At 42.3% G+C, this 15,836-nt stretch overlaps 1 protein-coding gene across 2 annotated transcripts in view; it reads left to right on the top strand.

Annotated features, from left to right (window-relative positions):
* The window catches only part of dnai2b (dynein, axonemal, intermediate chain 2b), an 86,034-nt gene that overhangs the window by 773 nt on the left and 69,425 nt on the right, over positions 1 to 15,836 (top strand). The window contains exons 2-5 of one of the 2 annotated variants that reach the window (XM_085963607.1): positions 2,276 to 2,356; positions 4,834 to 5,021; positions 10,932 to 11,093; positions 12,461 to 12,585. In XM_085963607.1, coding sequence (XP_085819733.1) covers positions 4,839 to 5,021; positions 10,932 to 11,093; positions 12,461 to 12,585 — 470 coding nt within the window. In that variant the 5' untranslated portion in view covers positions 2,276 to 2,356; positions 4,834 to 4,838. Of the gene's footprint in view, positions 1 to 2,275; positions 2,368 to 4,833; positions 5,022 to 10,931; positions 11,094 to 12,460; positions 12,586 to 15,836 lie in introns of both variants that reach the window. The other variant, XM_085963606.1, reaches the window with a different exon arrangement.

The raw sequence follows: 15,836 nt of genomic DNA, 5'->3' as shown, positions 1-15,836 counted from the left end.
GACTCTATTTTCTCTCCACGGATGTTGCCTGGCCTGCTGAGTTTTTCCAGCATTTTCTGTTGTTATTCCAGTTTGCTCTATCCTTGTTTAGTTACATGTATTTATTTTTTTAAATCTTCCTCCTCGTTTGTTTATATTTATTTATTGCTTTTTTAAAAATCTTCCTCCTTCATTTATTTATTGCTTTTTAAAACCTTCCTCCTCGTTCATTTATTTATTTATTTTAAATCTTCCTCCTCGTTTATTTATATTTATTTATTGCTTTTTTTAAATCTTCCTCCTCGTTCATTTGCATTTATTTATTTTAAATCTTCCTCCTTGTTTATTTTAAAATGTTTTGTGACTTGTGCAGAAACCGGCTGTGATCAGCCTAGGTAAATCTGGCTGCAAAAATGATCTGGCAAAACTCAAAATTCCATATTCAAACCTTAAATATTTCGCAGTGCTGATCCATCCATTAGTAGGGTAGGTCAGGTGCCAAAATTCCCAGCTGTGAAGGTTAGGTGAGCCTCTGCAACTGTTCATATCACGTTTTAAAAATCTTCCGTACGAGTGAATATCTAGGATTCAGTGCCACGGTGAGCTAAAAGTAGTGATATAACCTTTGTTTGGGTTACGGTTGGCAATCCATTGCAGCAATACATGTTTTCTAAGCAAATAATTACAGAAAATGCTGGAAATACTCAGCAGGCCAGGCTCTAAGCAGCTGTTCTACTTCATTCAGTGGCTGACTTTTCTTTAGTCCTTGGAAACCTAGTGGCTAAAACATCACAATAAACTGAGCTTACTGGATAAGAAACGTTTATTGTAATTTGGAACTCACTCATGAAATGAGCTTTGTTGCCCTGTGACTAAAGTGCAGTTCTCCGTGTGTTTAGTTTCTCTGCCCACACAGTTCTCTTGGAGGGGTACAGAATAATGTGTTGCAACAGCCAGCCGCCTTTCCAGTTTGAGTTGGCTAACATGTACTTCTAGGGGTAGAGTTACTGCTAGGTTGCACTATTCGGCCCAACCAGCGCAAAAGATCAAGGAATTTCAAGCGCAAGTTACGTCCAGCGCAAATCAAGTTTCTGCGATCTTTTGCACTGGTTTAAAGAAGATTGCGCTGGAAGCTGGCCCTGCCCACAAAACTGGCCACGTCCCCAGATCAAATTAATCACCATGCTGAGTTTCTGCGAAATGTGCCCGTCTGCGGCCCTTCAAGGAGGCTCTTAAAATTACGCTTTTTAGGCACAAAGGGCACTAATTGGCACCTTTTAAAAGTTTTTAAATATTCAATATTTAATTTACTAAGAAACTGACTACTGTACACCAATGAAACTAGTAAATGGTTCTGTATAGATTTTTTAAATTATTTTCAGTTATTTAAAATCAGGTGGTGGATTAAGCACTCTTCGTAAAAATGCTTATTTTTTGTGATAACCCCATTTTCAGCTGTGTTAATAAAATTGCACTACTCTTAAATATATCAAGTCTTTTTTTAAAGCAAGGGGAAAAAAATAAACAGTAATGTGTTAAAACGCTGCCCGATTGCACAGGTTCATGGAAGATTTTACGTTTGTGATTATGCAAAGGAGTTTGAGCAGGAACTTAAACCGTAACTTCACTTTGGAAAACTTGCGCAATTTGCGCCCGGATTGCCGATTCTGCCAAGAGCGGAAATTCTGCCCACGAGTCGCCTCCCTCTTTCTAATCGTTTCCTGTCTTTATTTTACGCATGCGTACTTGTCCAGAAAACCTTACTTCCTCTTGTCATGTTTTTAATCACACTTGTGTGTCAACTTTTCCATTCTAAATTCCATGTCCACATTCATAATGGGATGTGCTAAAGTAAACTTATTCAGCTGCCATTTGTTATAGTGCCACACCTTTCAGCTCCTCAACCTGCACTACAGAGAATCTCCTTATGTTCCAACCAACTCAGCTTTCCAAATTGCTGTAGGTTTTTCTACAATTATAAATAATATCAAATCAAAGTATATAAAAATAAGGACAGAATATATAACTTTAAAATGAGGACTGAATTATGTCTGCACATATTGATCCAATTAACCCCGCCATCTAACCCCACTACACCTGTTGACTACACAGTTCTGACTCGCCATGGCGATCGAGTGGAATTTTGAATTAATTCTAATAATTACATTTATTATTGGATGTGAAGTGACGGTGCTTACTGCTGACCTCGAAGAAAGCTGCCCACAAACTTTTAGTGGGTTCTCTGGGGTGGATTTCACCTTTCCTGACGTTAATTTCATTCTGGTACAATCTATAGGTGATCTCTGGCGTCCAGCAAAATTGATGTCATCAAGCAGCCAATCACATTGAAGAATTCTCACAGACAGCAAACCCGGAAGTAACAAGCAGGTTTTATCATTCACTTTTTATAATTTTACAGAAAGCGAAATAAAGATAGGGACAAACACATAGGATTAAGGTAGAAGCTGAAATGTCATAAACAAACTTTAAATAAATGCAAGTCTTTTTAAAATTTGATTATTTTCTGATGGAGTTAAAATAAGACTTTAATAATGTATTTCCAAGTTATTGAACATTGGCATGCCCAATATGACGAGGCACTATGGGCAAAACTGTCTAAATGGGGCATTTTCATTTAAGTAGATTTTAATTTCTCAGGCATTCAGTGATCCAGTGGTGAGCCATCTAGTTATTGATGGAAAGACAGCTGGAAGAATTGTAGACATCATTTTGTAACACAGCATGTTAGTGAGGAAACTAGGGATAATTGATTTAGTTTTTAGTAGTGATCCTGCTACAGTGTCAGGCCTCCGTGGGGGGAACACCTGGGTAACAGGACCACAATAATATTAGAGTCAACATAATGAAACAAATGAAAGTCACTCAGAATTACAGAAACTAGAATATGACCCATTTCTGACCTATAGAAAGTACAGCTGAAACATGTGTTGGATCTGTTTTGTTGGGGAACTGAAGAGGTAATTGGAAAAATGAAACTTTTCAATCCATGGCCATTCACAAGCATCAATAAGGATTGGTTAATGGGATCTTGTTTCTGTCCACCAAAACTATCTTGGTGAAAGTCATCAGCAACATCCTTTTTGACTTTGGCTCTAGTATCCTTTCCTTTCCTCGTCAACCTTTCCACAGCTTTTGATTATGGTCAACCACTGCCTTTTCTCCAAGTCCCGTTTCTTTGGTACCACCTTTCATTGTCCCATTCTCTTCTGTCTCATGGTATGCGCAGCACACTTGCAATGATCTGTCATGCTGCCTGTGCATGGTTACCTCAGGCATACCTTGAAATATAAAAGCTTAACATATATATATATATATATATATATATATAGAGCCATGCATATTCCCAGAATACATCACTATCATTCTATATCACACATGATGGTGGCCTACCATTTATAGATTGCACCAGTAAGGAGTGGTGACTAGACAGACTACAACTCTCAGAAATGCGCCTTAAGCCTCTTCCTCCTCCTTCTATTACAGTATAGAATAGATAGGACAATGCTTAAAAACATGAATGATCAGCCTTCCTGTCAATTATAATAATAATTCTGATGTTTTAAAACACATCCCAATTACCTCATTGGACAAACAGAAACATTTTATCTCATTGTGGCAAAAAAGTGACAAAATGGATTTTTGCCCATGTTTGTGAGGGTTGTTTTAACTTGTATTTCTGCACTGCTACATTCAGTATGTAATGGGTTAATTCCACACCGTGTCTTTCTTCAAAGCAGTAAGCCAGCAGCCTAAATTCATTTAGGATTACAGTCGTGACTTGAAGTCTTAGTCATCCGGAGGGAGAGCACTATGAACAATCATTAATATTTCATGCAATTGTGAGGAAATGGCTCCTTGTGATACCTGATGGTCCATGATGCCATTCTATTCCATTCACATAAAATAGGATCTAGCCAGGCAGACACCTGGGAGCCACCGGGCCCCATTTCAAAAGGGTAGGCTCTATGCTTTGTAGGCAGAGTCCCAGCTCACAGACTTGAGAAGGGGCAGTTCACAGAATGTTGTGCAAGAATGCTCCAATTCCCTCTCCCTGGGTTGTGCTATTTAATTAGATATTGGGCAGAACAGGGTACATTCCAGATCATAGGGGATGTGAAATCTGCTTATGGCAGTGACCAGTGACACTGAACCCAAGTGACTATCGAGCGAACCCAAGTGACTATCGAGCAAACCCAAAAACTGTGACATGTTCACACAGCTTTCTGGTTGGAATTCAGATCTAGGAAGAAAATAATTATGTCAACAGCTGTTATCATCATTTATGGTTTTCCCGGCACCGTCCGCCTTGAAAGCCCCTAGTTCTTTCAAGGTCTATAGCTCTGAACCCTGCCTCTCTCTTCCACTGTTGTGTTCCACTCCCTAGTCCCCACTATGATTCACTCTGCAACTCAGAATGGGACCATGCTAAACATCACAACTGTGCTGCAGACCCCAGGCTGCCATGTAAGCAATGCCACAGGAGATCAAATCATGAATAATATAAACAATGAGATGTGTATTTGATCACAATAACTCAAAAAAACATGATTTGATGAGGAGGCTTGGAATAATAGTTCAAATAATCTGTTTTGTTTTTCCTATTGTATAATAATTGATTGCAAGAAAAATATACTACAGGTACTGGGAGTTGGAGGAAACACAGGATTTTTAATTTTACAAAAATGATTCATGGTTAAAGTGACTTAAAAAAAAAATTCAAAGCATTCTACTTTTCACCCATTGATGACCTTTATTTTACCAAATGATTACAGTGCAAGGTAAGGTTAAATTAAGAATTTGTTGGAGTAAGCACATTACCTTGGTTTCTTGCAGACATCATGGATATTGTATATGTTTATACCAAAATACGAAGCGAATTTGGCCGGCAGTGCAACTTTTCAGATCGGCCAGCAGAGCTACATGTTGACATTATTCCAGATCCGACATTAGCAGACAACTTCATCGAGAAAAATCCAGTTGATATCTTTGTACAGGTTTCAAAGGACATGTCTGAACATGAGGTAGGATAACAAAAATTGAAAGCTGTAGCACCTTAAATTCTTAAGTCTTTTTGAAGTTCCTAGTACGTCATCATAGGAACTGCTTTCTGTGCTCTTCACCTAATAAGGGAAGGATGAGTTGAATCACAGATTTCTCCATGAGTGCCATCCATCCAATATTTCCTATGTTTAAGGGCCCATTCCAACCTGTGACTGGATATTGCTCATATGTACTGAGCTATTCAAAAATTATTTATGTGGATCTGGGGTTCCTTCAGAATTTTTTTTAATTGGCATTGTCTAAAGAAACCCTCATAAATTTAGGCCAAAATTAAATAAGTTGTAGTACTCCTTAAAGAGGAGTGATAGTTGGATTGTCTTTGCTCACCCCTTCATGAGTGTCACTATACTGGCCAGATATGCTAGTAGCAGAGAAAGCAAACCTATCAGGTTTTTCACCTTTTGAGGAAGAATATTTTGCTTCAGTATTATTCTCCATCTTATTCACCTGACTAAGAACTAGTTGAACTTGATTTCAGCAGTGTTGCGGATGTTAAATGAGGGTATTATTATGAAGACAGCTACCACCTAATTGGCAGGTAGTCTTTTCTACCATATGTATGATTTACAGGCAGCATTTAGTCTCTTTCAGATTTAGAACCATACAACAACAATTTGCATTTATATTACACCTTTAATAAGAAAAACATCTTGAGGTGCTTCAGAGGAGTGTGAGGAAAGAAACTAAATGCTGACCTAAAGAAGGAGAGATTGGGGCAGGGGTGACCAAAGGCTTTGTCAGAAGTGGGTTTAAAAGAGGAGATGGAGGTGGAGATGCAGCAGGGTTTGAAAGGAAATTACAGAGAGCTCCGCCTATGTGGTTAACGCCACCTCTGCCATTGGTGGGGTGAAGGGAGCATCGAATGTACAAAAGGCCACAGTCAAAACAATGGAGCATTCGGCGGAAAGGGAGGGTTGTACGGTCGGAAGAAGTTGCAGAATTAGGAGGGGAAAGGCGATGAAGAGATTTAAACACCAGGATGAGAATTTTTAAAATGAGACACTGGGGGACCAGGAGCCAATATAAGTCAGTAAGATGGTTGAGTTGGGGAAAGCGTGTCTTGGTGTGGGATAGGATTTCGGCAGCACAGTTTGGGATGAGCTGAAGTTTATGGAAGGTGAAGGATGGGAGGCTGTCGTACTCCCATCAAGTACTCCCTGTGGCAAAGAATTCCACGCTCTAACAACTCTATGCGTAAATACATTTCCTGTAACCTCTCTATTTACTCTCAGTGACAGCTTGAAATGTATGATCTCTCGTCACTGACTCCCCAACTAGAGCAAATAGTCTTTCTCTATTTGTTCTATTGAAACAGATCATAATTTTAAACACTACGGTATCTCCTCTTGGCCTATTTCCACTGGAACAGAGAAGGCTCAGTATCTCATCTTTCCTCATAGTTTCTTAACTCTCCCATACCACTCATGGGTGTATCTTCAGTGATTTACTTTCCAGTGAAGTACAAGTCCCTCAGTGCTACTGAAATGTTACAGTTTTTCTTGGACACAAGACTCAGACATTTAATTTAGTGGCAACATCCATGGTGTGGTCCAATATCATCTCTGTAATCTCTTCATATCAGCATGGCCATTGAACAACAACTTGCATTTAAATCGTGCTTTTATAATGTAGGGAAAATGTCGAAGCCAAAGAGCGGTAACTTATCCACCTTAGTGCTTTGTGAGATTATGTCCTCCTCCACAAACATAGAAACATAGCAGATAGGAGCAGGAGTAGGCCATTCGGCCCTTCGAGCCTGCTCCGCCATTCAATGAGATCATGGCTGATCATCCAAATTCAGTACCCTGTCCCTGCCTTCTCCCCATATCCCCTGATCCCTTTAGCTTTAAGAAATATATCCAACTCTTTCTTGAATATATTTAATGAACTGGCCTCTACCGCCCTCTGTGGCAAAGAATTCCACCGGTTCACCACTCTCTGGGTGAAGAAATTCCTCCTCATTTCAGTCCTAAATGTCCTACCCCTTATCCTTAGACTATGACCCCTGATTCTGGACTCCCTGACCATCGGGAACATCCTTCCAGCATCTAGTCTGTCCAGGCCTGACAGAATTTTATAGGTTTTGATGAGATCCCCTCTCAATCTTCTAAACTCCAGTGAATATAAGCCCAATCGACACAATCTCTCCTCAGACGCCATTCCTGCCATCCCAGGTATCAGCCTGGTGAATCTTCGTTGCACTCCTTCCATGGCAAGAACGTCCTTCCTCAGATAAGGCGACCAAAACTGCACACAATACTCAAGGTGCGGTCTCACCAAGGCCCTGTACAACTGTAGCAAGACATCCTTGTTCCTGTACTCGAACCCTCTTGCTACGAAGGCCAAGATACCATTTGCCTTCTTAACCGCCTGCTGCACCTGCATGCTTACCTTCAGCGACTGGTGCACAAGAACACCCAGATCTCTTTGCACTTCCCCTTCTCCCAACCTATTGCCATTCAAATAATAATCTGCCTTCCTGTTTTTGCCACCAAAGTGGATAACCTTACATTTATCCACATTATAGTGCATTTGCCATGTTTCTGCCCAATCACCTAACCTGTCCAAATCGTACTGGAGTTTCATGACATCCTGCTCACAGCATACCCTCCCACCCAACTTTGTGTCGTCTGCAAATTTGGAGATATTACATCCAATTCCCTCATCCAGATCATTAATATATATTGTGAACAGCTGGGGTTAGGACCGATCCTTGCGGTACCCCACTAGTCACTGCCTACGCTTGACTTCACCAATCTTTTTCTCTTCACATATCTATAAAAGCTTTTACAGTCAGTTTTTATGTTCCCTGCAAGCTTACTCTCATATTCTATTTTCCCTTTTTTAATTAATCCCTTTGTCCTCCTTTGTTGAATCCTGAACTGCTCCCAATCCTCAGGATTATTGCTTTTTCTGGCCAATTTATATGTCCTCTCCTTGGATCTTATGCTATCCCTAATTTCCCTTGTTAGCCACGGTTGAGTCACCTTTTTTGTTTTTTTATGCCAAACTGGGATGAACAAATTCTGTAGTTCATCCATTCGGTCTTTGAATGTTTGCCATTGCCTATCCACCGTCGCCCCTTTTGAGTGCCATTCCCCAATCAATCCTACCCAACTCGCTCCTCAGACCATCGTAGTTTCCTTTATTTAAATTGAGGACCCTAGTTTCTGAGTCAACTACTTCATTCTCCATCTTAATGAAGAATTCGATCATATTATGATCGCTCCGACCCAAGGGGCCTCGTACAACAAGATTGCTAATTAATCCTTTCTCGTTACATAATACCCAGTCTAAGATGGCCTGATCTCTGGTTGGTTCCTCGACATATTGGTCCAGGAAACCATCCCGTAAACACTCCAGGAATTCCTCCTCCACAGTATTGTTACTAATTTGGTTAGTCCAATCTATATGTAGATTAAAGTCACCCATGATGACTGCTGTGCCCTTATTGCACGCTTCATCCCTTTTAATGCCATCCCCAACCTCCGCCTTACCGTTTGGAGGTCTATATACCACTCCCACTAATGTTTTTTTCCCCTTAGTATTTCTGAATTCTACCCATACAGAGTCCACATCATCAGAGCTAATATCCTTCATTACAATTGTGTTAATCCCTTCTTTAACCAGTAATGCTACCCCACCTCCCTTTCCTTTTTGCCTATCTTTCCTGAATATCGAATATCCCTGGATGTTGAGTTCCCAGTCTTGGCCATCCTTGAGCCACGTTTCCGTAATCCCAACCAAATCATATTTGTTTACCTCTATTTGCGCAGCCAATTCATCCACCTTATTACAAATGCTCCTCACATTAAGACACAAAGCCTTCAGGCTTGTTTTTTTTTTTCTCTTAGACCTATTAGAATTATTATTTACTGTGGCCACGTTTGATTTAAACCCTTGATTTCTCTGACTGCCACTTTTGTTTTTCTCCTTCCTATCTTTTGCTTTTATCCTTGTTTCCCTTTCCTCTGTCTCCCTGCTCAGGTTCCCAACCCCCTTCCATTTTAGTTTAAACCCTCCCCCACAGCACTAGCAAACAAACCCCCTAGGACATCGGTTCCAGCCCTGCCCAGGTGCAGACCGCCCGGTTTGAACTGGTCCCACCTCCCCCAGAACCGGTTCCAATGTCCCAGGAACTTGAATCCCTCCCCCTGGCACCCTTCCTCTAGCCACGTATTCATCTGAAGTATCCTTCTATTTCTACTCTGACTAGCACGTGGCACTGGTAGCAATCCTGAGATTACCACCTTTTGAGGTCCTGTTTTTTAATTTACCTCCTAACTCCCTATATTCCGCTTTTAGGACCTCATCCCGCTTTTTACCTACATCGTTGGTGCCTATATGCACCACGACAACTGGCTGTTCACCCTCCCCTTCCAAGATGTTCTGCAGCCGCTCGGTGACATCCTTGACCCTTGCACCAGGGAGGCAACACACCATCCTGGAGTCTCGTTTGCGGCCGCAGAAACGCCTATCTATTCCCCTTACAATTGAATCCCCTATTACTGTAGCTCTACCACTCTTTTTCCTCCCATTCTGTGCAGCAGACCCACCCCTGCTGCCAGGAAGTTGGCTGCTGCTGCCTTCCTCTGATAAGCCATCCCCCCCAACAGTACTCAAAGTGGTGTGTCTGTTGGAGAGGGGGATGGCCACAGGGGACCCCTGCACTACCTGCCTGTGCCTAATACTCTGCCTGTTGGTCACCCGTTCCCTTTCTTCCTGTCCAACCTCTACCTGTGGTGTGTCCAACTCCCTAAATGTGCTATTCACGATGTCCCGAGCATCGTGAATGCTCCAGTATGCATCCAATCGCAGCTCCAGCGCCGCAATGCGGTCTGTCAGTAGCTGCAGCTGGGTGCACACGTAGTTGTCAGGGACACAGGAAGTGTCCCTGAGTTCCCACATATCGCAGGAGGAGCAGATCACGGGGCCGGGCTGTCCTGCCATGATTTACCCTTTAATTAATTGAATTTAAATTCAATCAATCCCACTAATTACACTACAGTTAAATAGTTTACCAACAGTGCCCGCTACACCAGAGAGACCTTAGAAACTATAAAACAGAGTTAAAGTTTAAAAAAAGAGAGAAATACTCACCAACCAATCACTTACCTGCTTCCTGCTGACGTCACACTTTGATTACTTTTTACCTCTCTCCCCTGCTGCTGACTTGGTATGCCTCGCCTCGCTCCTCCTTTTAAAGTTGCCGCGCTGCTTGTACCTCACGCAGGTCCGCTCTGGTCGGGCGTCGCTGCTCACTCCACTCCCAGGTCAGCCGCTGTGGTCGGGCCTCGCCTCACTCCTTTTAAAGTTGCCGCGCTGCTTGTACCTCACGCAGGTCCGCTCTGGTCGGGCGTCGCTGCTCACTCCACTCCCAGGTCAGCCGCTGATTTTAGGTACAAGGTACAGGAAACTTTGGTTTATCCGGAGGTTAACTGTCCGGAATGCTCGAGCCACCGGCAAAATTCAGGAGTCGGTTCAGTAAGTTTTTTTTCTTTTCGTTGCTTTTTTTTCATCAGTCAGTCTCTGCAAGGTCTAGCTAAAGCTGTTGCTTAGCTACAGAGACGCTTGCAAGCTACGGCTGACTGTTTAGAAGCTGTACAGGGTTTGTTGCTGGATACGGAGCTCAAAAGCTTCCGTATGTTTTAACATTAGCGCTGGTTTGTCCGGCAGTTTTGATGGGATGGCAACAGCTCGGTCCCGTCGGTGCCGGATATCACAAAGTTTCCTGTATGGCTGAGGTCTTTGTTAAAGAACAAGAAATCTGTCTAGTTATTTTTGTTCCTTAAATTATGTCCTTCTGAATTAAGTAATTTGATGCTTTTCACTAATATTCTCATAGTCTTTTCTCTTCTCTCCATTTTAAGATAAACACAGAACGTTTTGAGACAGAGACTCGAGGGATTAACCATATGGAGGGTGGCTGGCCTAGAGATATAAACTCAAATGACCTGGAACATACCATTCGTTATCGAAAAAAGGTGGAAAAAGATGAGAATTATGTCTACACGATCATGCAGCTGGGTGGTGTAAGTGGAATAGAACGGAGATATTAATGCAAAACAGTGCTTTCTATGTTCCCCCCCACCAAAAAAAAAAGATATTAATTCTAATACATTTGCGAAGTTAATAAGTTGACTTTCACTTGCCTTACTAATATTTTTGACTTTTAGAAAACATTTGATGTGCGGCCTCAGAAGAGGTCTGTGGCTAACGTTAACAACTCACGGGATATTTTTAATTAGGGAACCAACGCCCTAATTTAACTGATCCCACCTTCATGTACGTCTTAGCCAAGAACACAAAAGTGACAGATGTGATCAGACTACAAGATTAATGGATGTAATCATGAAGCTTTCAACATGCAATATGAATAGAATAGACTAGAACCAGCACAGACTAGCTGGGCCGAATGGCCTGTTTCTGTGCTGTATATATTCTGTGGATTAATAAATTGGTGCATTGATGGGCTAGATTTTGCTGGAGCGGGGTATCTTGCGGCGAGCCCCATTAGTTCGACTTGTGCCTGCACGTTTAGGTTTTAAAAGTTTTTGCCCATACAGTTGCTGGAAGTGCGAGCTGATAACAGCGCAGCGAGGGCAACAGGGCATCTTGGACCTTGGTAAACAATGGGACAAAAAGTGTATCTCCTTAACCAATGAGATTTAAGGATTGAGACTCCAGACTTTTAATTGTTCACTTTTATGGACAAGAGAGGTTGATTAGCAGTCATTAACAATTATCACATCGTTAAGAGTACTTGCGCTGTTAATTACTAGACTTAAATTTCTGTGGGGAGTTTAATGAGCAATTAATGTGCAAATGTAGCAACTTCATGAAAATCATGGGACGGTTAAGTGCGAGATGCCTTTTTTGCGAATTAACGGCGGAGCGGCTAAAATTAGCCAGCACCTTCTGGTGATTCGCAATTCACGGTATCTCTTCCTCGCTGCAAGTTGCTGGCCAATTTGCGCATTAATGATGGCATGCCTCACTCACACACTGTTATTTTTTCAGCAAAATCTGGCCCAATGTGTTGTGCTCTGGAATGGTAGAATGTATAAGCAGATTTTATGATCTTTGCCTGACTACTAAAGGGGTAAAAGCCTCGACATAATAATTAGGTTGTGCACCTGTCCAGTCAGGTTTTTGAAATTGCTGGTGGCTGTCGATTGATGGCTTTAACCAGCACTACAGTGGCTTGTTTTTAAAGCTTTCAACAGCAATATTAATAGAATTGGTAGGTTATAGACACTGGCAAAAGTCTGCCTGCTCCCTCAGCTGTTGACGAACTGAAGAAAGGACAGGTGGATTTGACTATACTTGTCCTCAAAGAATCAAATGTTACACTTCTATCAAATATTGCTCAATTCTATATTCTTTCATGTTTTTGCAGTTAATGGAGCACTGCATTAAACAGAACAATGCTATCAATATTTATGAGGAGTACTTTGAAGACCAGGAGGAATCTATGGAAAGAATCGAAGAACCTCCATCTGCAAAAACCATAAATGTTTTCAGGTAATGGGTGCATCCTTGGGAATCCTGTGGATTTCTCATTAGTTGAAAAAATCCTAGTCAATAAAAGAGTAGGAAAATTTTCAAGGGCAACTCCAGCCAGTTTCTAATTATGAGTAAACATACATGGAAATTCAAGGTAACAGTCCAAAAGACAGTTTTCTGAAGCTTGCATGTAATTCTTTGCTATTCTGAGTGTAAAGGAAAATTTAATAATGTTTTAAGTAAAAAAAAAACTTATTCATTCTACAGCTAATCCTCCACTCTGTCCTGAAAGCAGCCTTTTGCAAGTAATTAATGTAATTTAACGTCACTGAGCTAGATTTAACAGGAATATCTTCCCTCTCCCGACATATACACATATTAAAAGCAACAAGTCAGCTCATTCATGTCACTATCTTGCTATGAATATTAGGAGATATCTTCTATTCCCCAAACAACATTCCATTTTTATTTTATTCCTCTTCGGATTTGCCATTAAACCTCTTTTTCCTCCACAACTTCTGTTATAAAAATCATCAGTACTTTTGAAGCACTCCTGGCCGGTCTCCCACATTATACCCTCCGTAAACTTGAGAGCACCCAAAACTCTGCTGCCCATATCCTAACTCACACCAAGTCTCGTTCACCCATCACCCCTGTGCTCACTGACCTCCGTCGGCTCCCGGTTAAGCAACGCCTCGATTTTAAAATCCTCATCCTTGTTTTCAAATCTATCCATGGCCTCGCCCCTCCCAATCTCTGTAATCTCTTCCAGCCCTACAACCTTCCGAGATATCTGCGCTCCTCCAAGTCTGGCCTCATGAGCATCCCCGATTTTAATTGCTCCACCATTGGCGACCGTGCCTTCAGCTGCCAAGGCCCTAAGCTTGGGAGTTGTCTCTCTAAACCTCTCCGCCTCTACCTCTCTTTCCTCCTTGAAGACGCTCCTTAAACCTACCTTTGACCAAACTTTTGGTCATCTGCCCTAATACTTCCTTGTGTTGCTTGATATCAAATTTTGTTTGATAACGCTCCTGTGAAGTACCTTGGGACATTTTACTACATTAAAGGCACTATACAAGTTGTTGTTGAAGTTATTACTGTTATGTATTGTGTGTTCTCCTCCCACCTGTGATGCCGCTGTCACAGGAGATAAATGGCTGGGTGTTCTCTGTTAAGTTTAGCTCTCTTTGTTCGGAACTTTCCAGAACTTCCTTTCCTTCCAATAAAGCACTTCATGTTTGAATCTCCGAGTTCTGAGTCCTAAATTGTGTCCAGGTAGAAAGGTACCGACACAACAAGTGGCAACGAGGAGCGGATGAATCTGCGTACGTTACGGGTGCAGTGAGTAAACAGAAAATTTAATTTGAAACGTGAGATGGCTACTATATTAGGAAACATCGGCGATTTGATGAAAATGTGGAGCAATGGAGCGCTTATACAGAACGTTTTGACTATTTTGTATTGGCGAGTGCGGTGGCAAATGAAAAGGTCGTGCCTACCTTTTTGAGTGTAATCGGGCCGAAGACATTCAATTTACTTCGCAGCCTCGTGCAACCAGATAAGCTAGGAACTAAAACATATAAGCAACTAGTGGAAATTCTTGGAGCACATTTTTCACCAAAACCTCTGGTTATTGCTGAGAGATTTAGATTTCATAAACGGAATCAAGAGGAGGGGGTATCAGTGACGATGTTTATTGCTGCTTTAAAAAGGTTGTCGGAACACTGCCAGTTCAAGGAGGTGCTGAATGACACCATTAGAGACAGACTTGTGTGTGGTCTGCAAAATGCAGCCACACAGAAGCGCCTTCTTACTAAAGACAACCTTACTCTTGAAAAGGCCATTGAAGTTAGTGTCTCCATGGAGATGGCGGAAAAGGAGGCTCACCAGTTGAGTTCAACAGGGAGAGTTCACAAGGTGTCGTCTGAGCCTAAAGGTGTGCGGAACGGCACATGTTACCGTTGTGGGAAAACGGGCCATCACGCTAATGACTGCTGGTGTACGGAGCTGGAATGCCGAAATTGTGGCAAAAAGGGTCACATTGAACGCGCCTGTAGAGGTAAAAAAAGAACAGACAGAGCTGGGAAGCATGGAAGCAAAATGTCTGTATTTGGACAAGAGAGGAAAAAGAGTGTTCATTCAGTGCAGTATGATGGAACAAGCAAAACAGAGGGGAGCAACACCTCTGAGGAGGAAGAGGTGCACATACTGACGGTTGCAGGTGATTCAAATGGCTACTGGGTGTCACCACTGGTGGAGGGACAATCAGTGCGGATGGAGGTGGACACAGGCGCGGCTGTGTCCCTTGTTTCAGACACTGTCTACAACAAAATGCTAAAGCATCTTACCCTTCAGCCCACAAACATTGTGCTAAAGACGTATACCGGCGAACCTGCGGCCATGAGAGGCGTCATTGAGGTGACAGTTAAATTGAACGGACAGACTGCAAAACTGCCACTATATGTGGTAAAAGGAAATTACCCATCGCTACTGGGACGTGCGTGGCTAGAGAAAATCACGCTGGACTGGCCTGCAGTCCGCATGATGTCAAAAGGGGAGTCAGGTCTGACTGCAGTGTTAAACAAACATGCAGAACTCTTCAATGGGGAACTTGGGAGCATGAAAAAGATCAGCGTGAGACTGGACATTAAACCTGACAGCAAGCCGAAGTTTCACAAAGCCCGACCTGTACCCTATGCAATTAGGCCAAAAGTTGAGGCTAACTTGGAGGCCTTAATCGAGAATGGAGTCCTGGAGCCTGTGAGCGTGAGCAAATGGGCCACACCCATTGTTCCTGTCCTGAAAAAGGATGGATCTGTTCGAATCTGTGGGGATTTTAAAGTGACTATTAACCTGGTGCTGTCTGCGGAACAGTACCCTCTTCCCCTCATTGATCTTTTTACGGGCCTGGCCGGAGGGCAAAAGTTCAGCAAAATAGACTTATGCCAGGCTTATCTACAAATGCATGTCGATGACAAATCAAAGGAGCTGCTGACAATTGTGACACACAAGGAGCTATATAGGCACTGCCGCCTTCCGTTTGGAATTACATCGGCCCCTGCTCTATTCCAAAGGGCAATGGATCAGATTTTGAGTGGACTGCCAGGAGTCCAGTGCTACCTGGATGACATCCTTGTCACTGGGACAAATGAGGAGGATCATCTTCTGAACTTGATGCGACACTACAACGACTGAAAGAGTACGGACTCAGACAAATGTGAATTCTTTTAGTCTTCAGTTGAGTACCTGGGGCATGTGATTGACGCTAC

This window comes from Somniosus microcephalus, chromosome 21, assembly GCF_052327205.1.
Source record: "Somniosus microcephalus isolate GS21.2 chromosome 21, FLI_Smic_1.0, whole genome shotgun sequence".
In the NCBI taxonomy this organism is placed as follows: Eukaryota; Metazoa; Chordata; class Chondrichthyes; order Squaliformes; family Somniosidae; genus Somniosus; species Somniosus microcephalus.
This window is presented reverse-complemented; position numbering and strand designations above follow the sequence as displayed.